The sequence below is a fragment of the Thrips palmi genome, unplaced genomic scaffold, assembly GCF_012932325.1.
Source record: "Thrips palmi isolate BJ-2018 unplaced genomic scaffold, TpBJ-2018v1 HiC_scaffold_18, whole genome shotgun sequence".
NCBI lineage: Eukaryota > Metazoa > Arthropoda > Insecta > Thysanoptera > Thripidae > Thrips > Thrips palmi.
The window spans coordinates 16,617,380-16,634,754 of NW_023144627.1; the positions used below are offsets into that span (position 1 = coordinate 16,617,380).

Here is a 17,375-nt window from a genome sequence, read left to right on the forward strand (position 1 = left end):
TGCATTTAAAAAACTTTAACAAATTCTCTATTTGATATAGAAAGAAAATTACGTTAAGCACAAAACAACTTTGATGTTCAAAAAATTTAATGTAATAACTAAGGTTAACATGTAAAGTTAAAAAGATCCTTACCTTAGAACCTCGTTCATTAAAAATAATTTCAACATCCAGAATAGGACCAAATTGCTGAAACAAAAGAGAGAAACTAGTCAAGCACAAGTCACTGAAAATGTGATTTCACCAATGCCATCATCAAAGATACTTACGCCAAACATAGCCCGAAGATCGGGATCTCTGAATCGGAAGGGAATGTTAGAGACGTGAAGTCTCTTGGGTGGTTGTTCGCCAGGTTTGCCAAGGACTGCTACTGCACTTTGTGGTGAAGCTTGTCTTGCTGGTTGTTCTGTTTCAGGCTCTGTTTGCTGTAAACAAAACAAAGGCAATGTTAGCAACAAAAAATGAAGGTTGGAGCACAACTTTAAAAAGAGAGGACGGAGCAAATTCCTAATTAGATTCAGATGCTCTCCCATGAGAGCAGGACTGATTAATTTCCAAAATTAGTAATTTTAATGAAGGAGACAGACATTATCGAAATGACTGGTAAGGGCATCAAAGTAAAAACAAGGCGATTCACTCTCGCCCTCTGAGGCGCAGAACCCTAAACCCGCACACGTGGGATTGCCCACCACAAAAACACGGCCCACGCACAAAGGGGGACTCCCATCCGAGTTCCTAACCTCAACCTTCGAGTCCTCCTCATCCGACTTCTCGCCCCACTTGACGTCCTCCGGGGTGTCCGCGGCCGCGTCCGTCATCGCTGTCTCTGTCTCAGTCTGTCACTCGCAAACTCCGCTCGTGGCGATCTCAGTCTCGGTTGACTACGCCGACTAGCGCAGCATCGCCCTCAGCCGATTCTTTCCAAACCGCCCACTGTTGCTGCTGCAGCGTCGGCCGGGCGGACGGGACGCGAGGGCAACGACGCTCTGCTCTACGGGTCGGGCAGCGGCAAGCCAGCCAGGCAAGCAGGGCATTCGAACTGAACTGCCGAAGCCGAAACGATCCCACCACCAACATACAACACGCATGGCTGGCTGCTTGCTTGGACATGCGCGGCGCGGCGGCGGCAGCGCGGCCGCGGACGTGGTGCCATCTGTCGCTGCATCCGCGTGGCGCGGCGCGGCGCGGCGGCGGCGGGGGGCGGAGGCCGCGGCGTGTGTCTGTCTCGCCTCGCGGCGCGGGGTATCCCCACACGTCCCTGGCCGCCGACGCCGGCTGCCGGCGGCACGCGTCGCGACGCCACGAGGACGGCGACGGCGAGCGTCGCGACGACCCGAACCGAGTCCACGACGCCGGCCAGCCTCCCCGGGGAAGTCCAAGTCCGACCCGAGGAGGCAAGGAAGTCAGCCGCCCCCGCCACACGAAAACCCAAATGATTCCCTGCAAAAGTTGGTTCGGTTCCGAGACAGGAGGGTGTCTGCCCCTGCCCTCGCCGCCAAGGCGCATCCCCGCCGCGAGGTCCGCGACGCGGTGGGAGTGGGACGGAGCGAAAATAAAGAGAGCGCGCGCGGCGGGGCGAGAGAGAGAGAGAGAGAGAGGGACGCTGCGCGGGCGGGAGCGCGGGCCGGAGCGAGAGCGAGAGAGACAGCGGCGGATCAATACCGGGCCGCCGCGCCCTGCTCTAGCCGCCGCCATGGCGCGCCCCCTGGGCCTCGGCCGGCCCGGCCACGTGGGCGGCGAGTGGCGGGCGATTCAAACGGCGGGGAGGCTCGTCGCGCCTTCTCACTAACGAGGATACACTAATGAGGAAGCAAATTAACGGCTTTTGGTCGAAACTCTCCAAAAAATTGTTTTGATTGTCAATGGAATTTTCGCGACTGTTCGACCCCAGCATGACCCAGATTAGGATTTTTAATTCGGAGACCAACGCTGCGCTTTTCTCACAGTTTCATTTCCATTCCCCTCCTTTGGCAGTGCATACACACGCACAATCCGTCGTGTCGTCGGGACACGGCCGCACATTTGTAAACAAAGTAACCCCCGCGAGGGATTGCCATTTTTCTGGTGGCCCGGAGAGGGGCTGGGGGTGGGGGTGCGAGGCGCCAACGTAGATTTCTCCTTGTCTGCGCGCCCAAGCCCCAGGGCACAGTGGGCCAGAAGACCGGCGGAGGCGGCCAAAACTCCAGACGCGTTCCGAGCTCCAGAGTCGCCCAATGGGACTCGAACCGAACGTGTGGCCCCCTCAATGGATTGCTCTCCGTTCGAGGAATCCATTGATGGGGTCACACGTTCGATTCGAGTCCTGTTTAGCGACTCTGGAGCTCAAAACGCGTCTAGAGCTTTGCCCACCTCCACTGGTCTTCTGGCCCACTGTGCGGGACGGCGCGTCCTCGGGGGCGCGAGCGCCGCGCTACTCGGGGATAAGTTTGTTTCATATCGCGAGCGGGGGAAAGGGGGGGAGGGGGGGGGGGTCGCGGAGGAGAGCAAGGGGGCCGTCGGCAAAAACTTTGGAGAGGGCGTGGCCTGCTTGGCCTGCTTGGCCTGCTCGGCCTGCTCGGCCTGCTCGGAGGCTGCCTCGCTGAATCATGTCGTCCTCGGGTTTCCGCGGGGCCTCTCCGTGGCCGTGCCGGGGGAGGGGTCGCCCTCTAATACCGACTGCTATGGGCACGGCACATACAGACCGGCGTACGCATTTCCATTTAAATAATCTATTTCGCTTCGGGGCGTGGCGTGGCGGGGCGAGAGACCGTCGCAGACCCTTCCAGCTCAAGGCGGTACCTACTTGTTGAGTATGGGTGACGGCGCCGCTGTCTGTCGACTGTCCTCCGGTGTAACACTGCGAGCGAAAACAAAACATAGTGACAAGCAGAAACAAACAGAACAAGCAGCTAATAATAAGAATGATTATGATGATAATAATAATATTGGTGAGATCGCCGCATTCTCATCGCAGAGTGGCCATTCCATTCCCAAGCACGGGCTAAGTGTGTGGGCACACTGTGTGCGCAGCTACGAGGAAGACGAAATAATAAGAGGCTGAGCGAGAGACCTGGAGGGACGAACATAATAAACATTTATCGCTTTTCTATATTCTATATCATTCCCCAGAAGGGGACTGGGCCTTCTGCGGGGGAGGAGGGGGATGAACCACGCGAGCTTGCCTTTGTGGCCATCTTGAGTGTGTGTGGGGGCGTGTGTGTGTGTGAGTGTGTGTGGGAATGGAGGCAGGGGTAAACCGCCATTATTAAGGGCATAGAGGGCACCGGGCAGGCCAGTCTGTTCGACCCATTGGTGAGCCTGCAGGGGACAGGGATGGACGATAGAACATGACTCTCCCCCTTCCCTCACCCTGCCTCGCGGAAATCAATTGCTGTTACTTGAGCCCACAACCCCACTTGAGCCAGCCCACGGCTTACATAGGCACATTTCGCGGACCCCGAGGGTGGGGGGATGAGCCACGGCCAAGGGGTTACAATGGCTCTTGATGAACAAATCAGAGACCCCCCCCTCAAAAAATGGATGAGGCGACCGCCACTTGCCTTTCGTGTATCGTGCCACGTTGGCGGTCGGCACCCTCCGTCTCTCTCGCACTCACGGGGCGTGCCGCGTGGGCCGTGTGGGTGCGAGAGAGACGGATAGTCATTGAAGGCCGCCGGGCCGCCGGCATCGAGACCGAGGTCGGCGCCACAGATACACCGACACACCGCGCGCCCCGTGTTTCAAACGACTGGCTGAAGGACGCCGGTGTTCCGGGGGAATTCCCTCCCGTAGTCGTTCCGGCGGCAAGGCGTTCCGGTCGGGCGTTCCGGTCGGGCGTTCCGCGCGCCGTGATTTACACGGCACACGGAGTTCCGGCGGCCGGAACGCCCGGAACGCCCGTCGTGTTTGTCATGCTGGAGCAACTTTCGCGCGCGGGGGCGGGAACACCTCCGCAGATTTGCGGTCGCGGACGGATGGAGTGGGGGTGGGGCGGGGTGGGGGCGGCAACACCTCCACCGTGGAGGCCTTGGTGCCCACTGGGCGCTCCACTGGGCGCTGGGTCACCGAGTTAAATGAGGAGGGATGGCCGGAGGGCCTCGGCCAGCGCGATGCGGGGGATTTCCGACCAAACTCAGCGGCTGAGAAGGCGGCGATCTCATCATGGTTCAAACTGGGAGAATCAAAGTAAAGTAACCGACAAAACGTGGTGGAATGCGCAAAGAAAAATAAACCACAGCCTCTAGAAGGAAACGAGAGAGACATCTAGAGACACATTCCAAAACGATGCGTGTCCTCAAACAGACAACCAAAGTAAACGAAATGAAAAGTACGTATAACTGGAAGACAAAACGGTGCTGGAACTTAAACCGCTAGAGTTACTTGTCCACTACGCTAGGGCGGCCGGGCGAGCGGCGCACCTCCCCGCCTGCCGCGGCCACCACCCGGGCCAGAGACACGCCCACGCCACCGCAACACATGGCCAATTTTAAAAGTAAACTCGTTGAAAACGGCCGTTTTTCTCGCTGGTGCGCTAGTGTGTGGCCGCTCGGCCCGTGTGGCGGTGCGCAGCGCGCCGCGCCGACCCCCCTCGAGAGGACCGCGTCCCAGGACCGCAGCCACCGCCAGCCAGAGAGGCAGGTGGCAGGCCGTGGCGTCACTTTGGGACCAAATTAAGAGCACGCTGGGAGAAAATAATTGTCTCCGGCGGCCAAGCCAGCCGCCAGTACAGTGACAAAAAATATTTTAAAACTTTGCTCAACTCGTTTGAGTCCGTGACGCCACAGCGGCGGGGCTGGCGGGGCAGGGAGACGGTCCGCGCGGCGGGGCCCGGCGGGGCCCGGCGGGGCCGCACCGGCCGGACAGGCACGGCGCGCGGTACTCACAATGCTCACTGTCTGCTGCTCGATGCCGTTGACGGGCGCCCCGCTGACCGCCACCGCGGCGCTGACGGGCGGCGAGTAGGCCGGCACCGGCGGCCCGGGTTCCTTGAGCTGCCCCGCGCCTCCCCCCGCCGAGTCGGCCTTGATGGGCATCGCCGGCATGGCCTCGCCGTTCTGGGGAAACTGCGGCGTCGGGTAGGGGCTGGCCATGCCCGTCTGGACCATGTGCTGCAACAAGGAGAGAAAGCCGCGTCACAAACCGAGTCCGCCTAGAACACAAAAACCAATGAGTCGACCGCCAATTTTTGTCCGAGAGTCACGCCCACACCTTGGCTCGGGACGGACTCGGCCAAACAAAGGCGCGGAAGGCAGAGCTAAGCTCTCCACGCATGCAGCGCGTTGGGTGTCACCTAATTGCATCGCCACCCCATCCCCTGTTCGGCGCGCTGCGGATTCTAAAGCGCTTTTCGGCGAGCCGACGGCGGCGCGGCGCAGCCAACTTAAATCCACAGGTGAAAGCCAATCCGAGCGAACACGCCGCAACCCGAAGGCAGGGGGAAGCAGGCAGCCTGACTCCGAGAGTAGCGCCGTCTCTCTCGCGCTCATGGGGCGTTCTTGAGTCGAGAGAGACGGAAGACGACTCTCGGAGTCAGGGCCCGGCGCCACCACCAGACGGTCCAACATCTCTAGACTGACCGCACCGTGCTGCTGCTAACGCATTCCACTGCAAGGGGGCCGGCAGGGCAGGGCTGTAATACTCCCAAAGCCCCAGCAGCAGCAGCAACCCCCAGTCCGCCGACGCGGTGCAACCACAGCGCCGCCAGACCGAGCAGCCAGCCAGCAGAAGGCTTCTGGCCAAAGATTGAGAGTCAATGGGAACCCAGAGGGCACGGCGATCGCCGTGTGGCTGGTGTGGCTCTCTGCTCGGCGATCCAAAGCGGTGCTCTCGTCGCTCCGTCTCTCTCGCACCGCCGCGGGACGCCCCGAGAGTGCGAGCCGGCCGGCAGGCTCCTCCAGGCCATTGGATGGCGGTTCGTTGTCCGAGGCCACCCCGTCGCCAGGGGAGAGTGGGGGGCAGAATTCAAGTTAAAAGCAGCTCGAGACAAAAGCGGCGGCGCGCAAGGCCTTGTTCGCGATTGGACTTGGCGGTTGTTAAACCTTTCGGCGAAATAGAGGCGACCGACGGGGTTTCGCGGGGGCGGCCCCCGTCGCTGCTTCCATTGTTCGCGTGCTCCACGATAGGGAGATTTGGCGGCGGTCACCCGAAGGAGGAGCACCCAGAGAGCCACAGCGGCGCGGCCTGCGATGCCAGCGCGCCCTGGAAAACGCGAAAACATGCTCGGGCAGTAGCAGTGCCGTGGTCGGAATCGGCCTACTCCCCTTCGCCAGAGAGACGTTTCGTCCCGACCGAACAGACCCCCCCCCCCAACCCCTTTCGCGCCCTTCATTTCTCACGTGTCCGCGCGGCCGTGGGGAAGGGGGGGGGAGGGAGAGGGAGAGAGGAGCACGCAGCAGGGGGCCGGAAAGAGAGAGGGAGGGAGGGAGAGGGTCAGGGCAGGGCAGCCAACTGGCGTCACTCGATTTGCTGTCACACTGTAACGGCCCTCAATAAAATCGGCGTGCCCCGCTTTGGTGGAAGAAGAAAACTTCACACACACAGACACAAAGCCACACACACACGAGCGAGCAAAAGGTTCGGTCCCACCCACCCATACACACACCCGCTGCCCACCCCCACCAACCCCTCGCACAGACACACACCAGAAATATTGCAATTCTCCGTGTGGACGATTGGACAAAGCCAGAAATGCCAGGAGTTCGCCACTGCGCATCCCTCGACGCACACACGCACACACACACACACACCGGCATCCCTGGTGCGCGTCGGGGGGCGAATTGCGAGTTTTGAAACGTGTGTCGCCCCCCGGGCCCCGCCCCCCGGCCCCGCCCCCCGCGCCCCGCCCCACTGCCGCCCCTCGGCCTCGGCCCAGCCCGGGCACGTCCCTTACTCCGCGCTCCTGTCGCCGCCGTTTACGAGCGCCTCTCAATGTAAGGCAAGAGCGTGGCGAGGCGGGGCTGCCGTCGTCAGGCCGCGAGGTACGGCCGCGCTATAACCCCTCGGCCGGCCCGCCAGTGCCCGCCAGTGGCCCAGCCACGGGCAGCCTTGGCCGGGGCAGCCAGCAGCCAATAGGACGCCGTAAAGCAGCCCGTTCCATTCCCGGGCCTTCCCCGCCCGCTTCCGTGCTCCGCGCCCCGCGTGCGAATAGTAATGATGAGGCAGGGCCGCCACCAGTGCGCCGCCACCGCCTTGTCCAATACAGTGCTAGATAGGGACTGTCCAGGAACAGGCGTGGACAACCGCAAAACTACACACAAGCAGTTTCCGAATGCAGTGGAAAACGGCAAGACTTTTCAGGCGGTGCACTCCTGGTCGACACGCCGCGGGCACTCCTGCGGTGCGCGGCGGCTGCGAGGCACGGGGGCACTAAGGGCGGAAGGGCGCCCCCTTATTTACCAGTGGAGTTACCGGGGCACGGCACCCCGAGAAGAAGAAGAAGAAGAAGAGGGAAGATGAAGCCATTTCCAATAAGGGGTTGAAAATTGGCAATCAGGGCATAACGTAATGGGAAGGGCAGGTAAAAAGGGTAAAGGGCCCAACGCCCCATCCGCGGCCCCACGCGGGGACTCGCAGTGGCGTCATTAAACGGCCCCCACCCCGCCTGAGTCTGTCTCTGTCGCACTCGGGGCGCGTCCAGCAGGACCGCAGTGGTGCGAGAGAGACAGAGCGACGGCTCGAGGAGGCTAGGCGCGGCCGGCCGGCCCGTCGCGCTCGGCCGCGTTCGGGTTGCCTGCCCGCACGGCGCCCGCAGCGCCTCGGAGCCGCCGCCTCGGCCGGCACGGCGTGGCGCGGCGTGACGTCACGGGGAACGCGTCACCGTCACCAGAGCGAGCCGCCAGGCAGCCAGCCTGTCCGTCTTCATGACGGCCAGCAGCGGGGAACACACCACCACCCACCGCACGCGCTCCACATCAAGAAAAAAAAAAAAGAAAACCCTGACGTGTCGCGCGAAAATTTTTATTTCCGTGCGCGAACAAGAGAATGATAAAGCGAGACAAATAGAAAGTGATATTTTCTATTTTTTTTACGAAAAGGGCTGGAGAGGAGCGAGATGGACACACGTCGCTGCGAAGGTGGGGCGTGTGGCACGATATAGGCTGTAGCGTTTATCTGACACGCGGCACGGGCAAGCAAAAAAAGAGGCAGAGAAAAAAAATAAAAATAAAAATCTAGCCGCGAAATAAATAAAAAATTAAACCACGGCAGCGCGTGATAAAAATAAGAGGTGGGCCACCGGCCGGAACACGTGTTTTCCGTGTTCCCTTTTCTCTCCTCTCTCATTCCAGCGCGTCCAGCGGGCCGAATGAGAATGGATGGACACATTAGGGCGGGCGGGACCGCTAACAGGCAAGCGGGCAGAAGGGACGCACCCTGTAGGCCCTAGGCTCGCACCTGGCGACGGGGCCTGATTGGAACCCCGCGATGACGCCCCGCCCCGCCCCGCCCCGCCCCGCCATTTCGCGCCCCCCCGCGCTGCACCCCAGGTTTATTGCAACGAGGAAATTATGAAAGCGAAGGCCAGAGGAAAGGTTGCATCCCCCCCCCCCCGACCAAATTATTGGGAACGGCTTGCTTTCTGTTGACGGCCGACTCTCCCAGCAGCCGGCTGGGTTTTCGGCTTTTCATTCGCATGCCACGCGTGCGGGGATTACCACGCGGCTATTTTTCCTTGGCGCAAATGCACACAAGTCCGCGAAAAAAAAAATGAAAAGAAGAAAAAAGTAATCAAGGCTGCCGCGCTCATACTAATGTTGTTCTCCCCTCACGCATGGCTTAAAAATTTAGTCCGGCGCACCTTGCTAGACGCGACGCTGGCTGGCAGCCTCGGTCAGGGAAAAGGGGGGGGGGGAAGGGGGGGAGGGCGGGGGAGACAGGGACGTCCCATCTCATTTAGCGCGCCAAGCTGCCACTAATGCAGTCCCCGTTCCCTGGAAGAGGGGGGGGGGCGCTTCGCTGCCGCGTTGCTGTGCTGCTTGGTGCTGCTGTGCGGCGGCGAGAGGCTTGGGTGCTTTGCGGCGCTCTGGTGGGGACGGCACACTGTGTGACGGCCACGTCGCAGGCCGCGTCGTCGCCGCCACACAGTCACACTCAAACAGCGCGCCCGATCAAATTAGCCCTCGGACCGGAAATTGGGCGGAAGTGGCGCGGACCGGAAATCGGCCGGAGAGGCGGCGCCTACACTGCGCACGACCGCGCGCGCAAGCTCGCACAGCCGCACCGCCAAAAAAAAACAACAACAAAAACCGGCCCCGGACCCGAAACCCTCCAGCGGCGCCGCGGAGCTGTCGTTTTTGCTGCATATGGATGCGGGGCACGTCGGGGGCAAGGCCGGGCGGACGGCGGGGCAATCCGGTCAACGTTAGTCGCGGAAATTGCGACGCGGGACGGAAGGGCCGAGATTTGCCGAGATTTGGCGCAGATCGGACGGGGCACTGGCAAATAACGTATGAGGAAGAAAATGAAAACCAGAGGGAGGGGGCATCGCCGATCCACAGTGGGCCAGAAGACCGACGGACGCAGTCAAAATCCCGGACGCGTTTTTAGCTTCAGAGTCGCTGAATGGGACTCAAACCGAACGTGCGACCCCACCAATGGATTGCTCTCCGAACGAGGAATCCATTGGTGGGGTCACACGTTCGGTTCGAGCCCTGTTTACCGACTCTAGGGCTAAAAACGCGTCTGGAGTTTTGGCCGCCTCAACCGGTCTTCTGGCCTACTGTGGGGAGGGGGCACGTATGCAGTGTATGCTAATGCAAGGTAATTACGCCCACGCCCTCCATGCCCCCCACGGGGCCCACGGGGCCTCCCTCCACGCGAGGCCGCGCAATACATAACAATTTTCAATCCCCGTGCCGCGCCACGCCGCGCCACGCTGCGCCACGCTACGCCATCTCTTTCTATCCCGCGGCCTGCATCATCCGGGGGGCGCCATCGGCGAGCTTCCACAAGCGCCATCAGTTTGGCGGGAAAGCGCAACGAAAAAAAAAAAACCGGCCGGAAAATTCGGCGAAAAGAAAACCCACGCGAGTTAGAGCGCAGCAACCTGGCGTCGCATCGCAAGAAGTAGGCTGCGCGGCGTTCAATTTCCGATTCACCTTCCTCTGTAAACAAGGCCCGTAAACCGCGAGGCCGTTTTACGGCGTGGGCGAAAATGGCGGGAAAACGGACACCGTCCCCCGACGGCGCTCCGGATTCCGGATTCTGGATTCCGCGACCGTTTGCCGCCTTGGCCGAGGCCTTGGCAGTCCCCTTGCAAACGACAGTTATGGCGGACCTGATTTATCCGGCCGTTCCCGCGCGTTCGGCAAAGGTCCCGGGTTCAAATACTGCTCGTCATTTCTTTTTTTTCCTCTCCCTGCCACCGGCCCGCCCGCCACAGCAGCGCACCACTCTGTACGTCCTCGGCCATGGATAATGTTCTTCGCAATGCGAGATTTTTTTTTCATCCTCCGTTTTTTTTCACCGATCAAAGTACTACGTAACTTCGTCTTTCAAAAGAAAATTGCATCTGTTTTTTCTTTTTTTTTGTGGTGAGTTCGACACGGGATACGGTTCGCGAGCGATTCAGTAATCCGCGGGCAGTGTGGTGGCTGCGCTGGCCGCGGCTGGCGGCGCGCAGTCCGATCGGCAGCGGATGCACCGTGCCGCCAAGCCATGCCGAGCCGCGGGCCAAAAAACGAGAAAACAACGCATCATTTCCTGGAAAGTGCCGCCGGTTCGGTCGCGTCCGTCCACACGCCGCGGCCAGAGCGAGAGAAAGCTTAGCGGAGACTGACAAATCGCCCCGGCAAAAACAAGATCTTCATGACGTTCGGGGCGGGAAAAATGAAGGAAAAAACGGGGGGAAAATCCCAGAGGGGACAGTCCGAAAACTCGCCGCCGGATCATAATCGAATCACGTGGAGGAAGGGCACTGGGAAAACGGAAGTGCCGGGAGGGACAGACCGCCAGGCCGACGGGCCGACAAGAGTGGCGTCGCTGCGGCTTGGAGGAGGATGGAAATGCGACCAAAGCAGCTGCGGCCTCCACTCTGATCGGCGTGCTCGGTCTCTCTCGCACTCGCGCGGCGTCCCGAATGGGCGCGGGAGGGACAGAGCGACGCGCTAAGCGCCAAATCAGGAAGCGAAAGAGCCGCTCCTCAGACAATCGTCTCCGTCGTCACTTCGCCCCAAAAAGTCAACTCTCTGAACCAAGACGATTTACTTGGAGCGAGTGAATGGACTTGCGACGTTCAACATTCGAGAAACGCCTCTTGTGCGTGTTGATAACCGAGCCGCCTGCCTCCTTGCATAGTCACCGCTGCGCCGTCCGTCTGGCATGCTTGGCAGGGAGGGGATCCCTTCCAGATGGTCCCGGCGGATAGCGGCCCCGAGGCTCGCTCGCTGGAGTCTGCTGGAGGCTCCAGGCTCCAGGGCAGCGACCCAAATGCTCATCCGGCAGGCTTAGCCGCGGTCAGCTGAGCGCGCTGTGCGGCGCTGTGCGTGTGCTGCAGTGACACAGTACAGTGCCCCAGCCGCTCCAGCCACTCCAGCCTCTAGACTCCAGGAGGTCCTCCAGTGCCGCTGATTCGCTCGGCTCGGCTCGCCCCGTCCGCCTCAAGTGGATGTGAATGGCTTTCGCGGGCGGACAGTCCACGCCACAAAGCCAGCAGCAGCACTCTCATTCCGAGAGTCGCTCCGTCTCTCTCGCACCTTCACAGGACGCCCCGTGAGTGCGAGAGAGACGGAGCGAGGAAAGCGACTCTCGGAATCAGGCTGCAGCGGCAGCGTGCCGCACGACTGGAGCCGGCCTGCCAGCCTGCCAGCCTGCCAGCCCGGGGGAGGACGACAGGCCCCTCGCCCTGACTGGACAAAACCCGCGCCAAAACCGCGCGCCGCTGCCTTCCTGGCGAACCACCGAATCGGCGCGGAAGCGACGCGGCCGAGCGCTCTCTCTCTCTTTCAATCTCTCTCTCTCTCTCTCTCTCTCTCTCTCTCTCTCTCTCTCTCTCTCTCTCTCTCTCTCTCTCCCACCCCCACGCACGAGCGCGAGAGAGACAACCTGCCGGCGGAACCAAACGACGTGTTCGACGACCAATCTCCCGTCTCTCTCCCTCCCACTCTGCCCGCGGCGCGCGGCCGGGCTGCGCGACGAGCCGGATTAATTATTTAATTCCAACTTCCTCTATTGTCGACGATAAACGGACGGGAAACGAACGCCGCGAGGCCCGGCCGCCATGGCCCGCCATGCTGCCACCCCTCGACCAAATTAAACGCCGTTCAAGGAGAAACTGAGAGCGACGCGGCGACGCGGCCCCCCGCATCCGCCAGCGCGCCGCCAGCGCGCCGCCAGTGGGGCAGTCAAGTGACTCAGCTGTCCTGCGTCGGGGACTCGGTGAGCACAATGAGTGGATTAATTAGACTCGTGGATACCACGACCGCACCGCGAGTAGCGTCACGCAGGGGGAGAGAGAGCGAGAGCGAGAGAGAGCGAGAGAGACAGAGGGAGAGCGACGAGTCGGCAGCGCAGCGAATCAGTCAACAACATCCCGCGGACCGGAACCATGCCGAATAGTAATGAAGTCAGCCAAAGAGTGACGGACTGACGGACGCTGAGTGACAGACGGACAGACACAGGAAGTGAAGGGACAGTGGCCGCTGACGGACGCGCGGCCGATCCGTGGCGCCACCCGGCAAGGGAAGGACAATCGAAGGGACGGCGACGGCGCAGTGACGGCTCAGTGACGGACACGCAACACGCGCCCTAAAAATAGCAGTGACGGCGCGGTGCGGTCGTGAGCGCGCCGCGCGCCGCACGCCAAGATGGATCACGCGCACGACGGCCGCCGACGCGCCGCCTAGCCTCGCGCCGAGCCCTCGGCCGCCCCGTTCGCGAACAATTAATTTCCAATTCCCTTTTTTTCGGACTGTCACTTTATTGTCATCTCAGCGGGGCCCCGCCCACCCCACCAACCACCGCGCGGCTACTTGAAAGACACACAGAAGCGGGGTGTATACTCACAGCGACGGACCCTCCGGGATCCCCGTTTTGATGTGATATACTCACCTGCAACAACAGAGCAGAAAAAAGCCGGCGTTAGAGAGCCATCGACAAAACCAACACACGCACAAACACACACTAGCAACCGCCCGCCGCGCGCGACGAGGCCATACAGGGAGGCACACTGTAAGTGGAGGGGGGGGGGGGGGGGGCAAGGGGTTCAGGCAGCATGCGCTGCAACAGTGTAGTACACGCGCAACCCGCAACGCGCTGTTCTAAGGAGCGGGCCCAGCCCCCTCAAACACATACGCACACACACTCACACACGCAACAGGTGAGGGTGCCGTCGATAGGGCCCGGCCCTAATGAGCTCCATGACGGTCGTCTGTCACTAGGACGGCATGGCGGCGGCCAAGAATACCTTCCACCCGTTGCACCACCGCGGCGCCGGCCCCGTCGGCCACGTCGGCGGCCACTCGATTTGCGTTATTGCTTCCGACGATTACCTCCCCCCCCCCTTCCCCCCTCCACCGACACCGCCTGGCACTGCCTGCTTGACTCCCGAAGAATGGGTGCGCGACGCCGCGCGACGGAACGGGAGCTATTTGTGACCTTTCGGTCGGACGCCAGTCGCGAGGCGCGGCCGGCCGAGCGCGCGCCAAGCCCTGGCCTCCCTCTCGCCAACGACGGCCTATTTGGCCAGCGCAGCCAGCGCCACGTCCGGGACGATTGTTTTTGCCTTCCGGCCTCGGCGAACGCAACACGAGCCGGCGGGGGCGGCGGTGGGGGCGGCACCACCACACTGCCGCCATCATCCCATTTTCGATATTCGGCCACCGCCGCCGCCGCCCCCTGGAGAGCGCCGACTGCGTCGCTGCGTCTCGTCTCCGAGATGGAAGGCCCCTAAACGGCTCAGAGTGCGCCCGGCCCTCGTCCCCCAGGACGTCCCCCAGGACCTCGCCATCGCGTCAAAATCGGCAGGTCGTTTCCCTGAAGCGGGCCCGGCGCGTATCAGCGCGGGACAGACGCGTCGAACTCGGGGCTAATCTGCCCCCCCCCCCTCCCATTTCACGACTTGACTGCGCAGATAGCACCCCGAGAGGCGGCGCGCTGAAGAAGACAGTCAGGTGGCTGGCTGCGAGCCTCGCTGCCGGGGACTAAGGGACTGCCTCGCAATCTAGCAGCGCGATCGCGAATCAAGCGTCTGCAGGAGCGGCTTCCGCTTTAGCAGCGCGCAGTGGGCCAGAAGACCGGTCGTCTGGCAAATCCACTGTGCATCGAGGACGGCGTCGTGGAGGTCGAGGCCGGCGTCGAGGGCGTCGCCAAAATGAAGACGTTCTCCAATTTGTCGGGGCCGCTGGAATTCCGCAGCCACCACGCCGACGAGAGGACCCTGTCACTTTTTACGGTGCGGTGGCGGTACAGGCATTGTGCTGCGCGAGGCCCTGTCCCTGTCCCGTCCGGGCCGTCCGCCCGGAGGCCCCCGCCACCCCCGCCGTCGAGGCGAGGCCGGGCCAGGCCGGGCGAGCCCTCCAGGGGGTGGTGATGGACGACCGCTATTTGGCGGTGCCTCCCCTATTTACGGCCTCAATATCGAAGGATGTCCCGTGTCAAGGAAGCGCCGGCCTAGGCCAGTCGCCGCCATGCCGCCAACGGCTACAAAGAATTTGGCGCCCCGGCACTGCAGGGGAACAGGTGGGCGTTGGATCCACTCCAGTCCAAATCGAACTAAGAGTCGATGTGTCGAATCGCGATTCATACCCCGAGAAATATCGTGATATCGAGATTGACATATCGACCGAAATATCGCAAGATATCAAGTCGCTAAAGCAAATCGTAAACCAAGCATATCGTAAAATCGCGACAAATCGAGCCGTCGTGGCGGCGATTGCTGGCGGCGACACCTCGCAGCGACAGGCCGGACTGGCCCCGATCCCAGCATCGCAGCGTCATCAGTTAGCGCAAGCGGCATGGCATGGCGGCGTGGCGGCGAGGCCGCAAGGCCCCGTCCGAATCCGCTCCGAATCCGTTCGTCCGTTCGGCGGGCATTGTCTGCCCCAGTCCGCATTCCGAGGCGAGGACGCTCTCTCTCTCTCTCTCTCTGAGAGATGCAATGCACCGGCCGACCGCGGCCCAGAATACCCCCAAACGAACCAAAAACGGCCCTCGAACACCATCAACGTCATCATCTAGAGCATCAGACGAGAAGCAGCGAGCAGGGATAAACAGTGTGCCCCGTGTAAACACTATGCAGAGGAGAGAGCGCCTGGCAGGTAGGCAACCCCAGTGCAGGCGCGCGGGCGTGTTGCCTACGCAGCCGGGCGCCCGGCCGGTAGGCAACCCCGGTGCAGGCGCGCACGCGCGCTGCCTATCCCAGCGCAAGGCGAAGCAGCGACTCGGCCTCACTCTCTCTCTCTCTCTCTCTCTCGGAGGGGCTATCCCATCCCGGCCCCGTTTTAGAAGCGGGCAATAAAAAGACGCTGAGCCGCACTGCTTTGGGCCTGGCTGAGGCTGCGGCTCGCTGGGACCGCCGGGGCGTCTCTAGGCGTCTCGCTGGGCGTGGGAGCCACTCAGGGCAATCACGGCGACATTGTGGAGTGCACTGGAAGCACTGGAGGCGCTGCTGCAGTGGCCAACTGTCGGCCGGCCGGGCTGCACACTGATTCCGAGAGTCGTTTTCGTCGCTCTGTCTCTCTCGCACTCATGACGCGTCCCGTATAGGTGCGCGAGAGGCAGAGCGACGAAAACGACTCTCGGAATCAGTCCAATGGCCGGGCTGGCAGCGCTTGCCCCTCCCTCCTGCCGATGCTTTCCTCTCGAAGCTGCTTTATTTCAATCCGGGGAAACGTCCCGCCCTCTCTCTCTCTCTCCCTCCACCCCGCGCCTCTGCGCCGGGCCGGGGTATCTCCGTATGCACCGCGACGCCGCCGCCAGCCTAGCCAGCCTAGGCAGTAACACTCGCCGTTAAAAGGAAGAAGACTCTCGAGCCTTGTGAGCCGCAGAGCCACGGGCCTGCCCCACCCCCTCCCCCGGCCGGCCCTACACCCGTAACAGGTGGCTGGGCCTCGAGGAAGGCCGGGCCAGGGCGGCCAGGGCAGGGCCCACCCCACCCTAAATAATTCACGCGTTCGGGTTATGAGTCCGGCTGTCCAGACGCGTCCAGCGCGCGGCGCGTCCGGGGAGTTTTATCGCATCCCGCCGCGCCCCGCCGCGCCCCGCCGCACCCCACCCCGCGCCGCTCAGCACCACCCACTCTACGACGCACTGGAAAAAAAGCGTCCGGATGCTGGCGGAGAGGGTCCTCTAGGGTGGGGGCGATGTTTGTGGGGTTGGAAGGAACCCGAGTCCGCCCCGGGCGCCGCGGCGTGGGCGGGGCCTTGCACAGTGGGCCAGAGGACCGGTGGAGGCGGACAAAACTCCAGACGCGTTTTGAGCAACAGAGTCGCTTAATGGGACTCGAACCGAACGTGTGACCCCACCAATGGATTCCTCGTTCGGAGAGCAATCCATTGGTGGGGTCACACGTTCGGTTCGAGCCCCATTTAGCGACTCCGGAGCTCTAAACGCGTCTAGAGTTTTGTCCGCCTCCACCGGTCTTCTGGCCCACTGTGCGCGCGCTCCGAGGGGCCGAAAATGCATTACCGCCCCAGCCAGTATCACTTTTGAGTTTCGGTCTGATGAGAAGATAATGATGCCGGCGGGGCGGGGCGGCACCCACTTCATGAACACCAGGGGCGTCCAGCGAGGGCCCGGGGGTCGCACCCCCCGATAATAGCCACTCGAGGAGGGACCGCCGTCACCGCGGACAGGACAGGGCGCCAGCACCAGCGGGGCGTTCCAGGGCGTTCCAGGGCGTTCGCCGAGGTGTTCCAGGGTCATTACGGGCCGACAGCTAATTGCTGCGAGTGTGCCAGCGTGCCAGTGGCGTGCCAGGCTCTGCCAGTCTGCGAGGCGCCCTCTCCTTTCGCCATTACCAACTTGCTCTTTCCATCGCCCACACGCAGAATGGAATTACGTGCCAACTACGCGCGCCCACACCGCAAAATAAAAATTATTATTATTTCACGGCGTCCGGCGTTGTGTTAACTCGTCATTTATTTAATTTTTTCCGCCAGTGCGGCGACGGCACCCGCCACGTGGATTGTCCCTAATTAGGCTGTAGCTGTCGTCGCCGAGCACTCACACAGACAGACAGACAGACAGACAGACAGACGCACACACGGCAACGCGAGCTTCAAAGTGGTGCGCACTGTGCGGCAAGCAGTGCCACGCGACGGCGCAAAGCACTACACCTCCGCGACTCCGCCTTGGACTCGCGACTCGACTCGAAACGCGTGCCAGCCCGGCCGCCACGCGCCGGCGACGCTAAGCTCGGAATCAGGCCGCCCTACAGTGGCGTGGTGCTCAAAGACGGTCAAGT

General features: G+C 61.8%; 1 protein-coding gene across 34 annotated transcripts in view; it reads right to left on the reverse strand.

The window, feature by feature from the left end:
• Positions 1–17,375, reverse strand: part of LOC117644419 (RNA binding protein fox-1 homolog 3-like) — a 177,527-nt gene that overhangs the window by 16,603 nt on the left and 143,549 nt on the right. For 23 of the 34 annotated variants that reach the window (XM_034383887.1, XM_034383875.1, XM_034383894.1 and 20 more), the window contains 5 exons: positions 12,977–13,021; positions 4,861–5,085; positions 2,781–2,834; positions 268–423; positions 134–187 (listed from right to left, as the gene is read on the reverse strand). In XM_034383887.1, coding sequence (XP_034239778.1) covers positions 134–187; positions 268–423; positions 2,781–2,834; positions 4,861–5,085; positions 12,977–13,021 — 534 coding nt within the window. The remainder of the gene's footprint in view (positions 1–133; positions 188–267; positions 424–2,780; positions 2,835–4,860; positions 5,086–12,976; positions 13,022–17,375) is intronic. The other 11 variants (XM_034383898.1, XM_034383893.1, XM_034383886.1 and 8 more) reach the window with 2 other exon arrangements.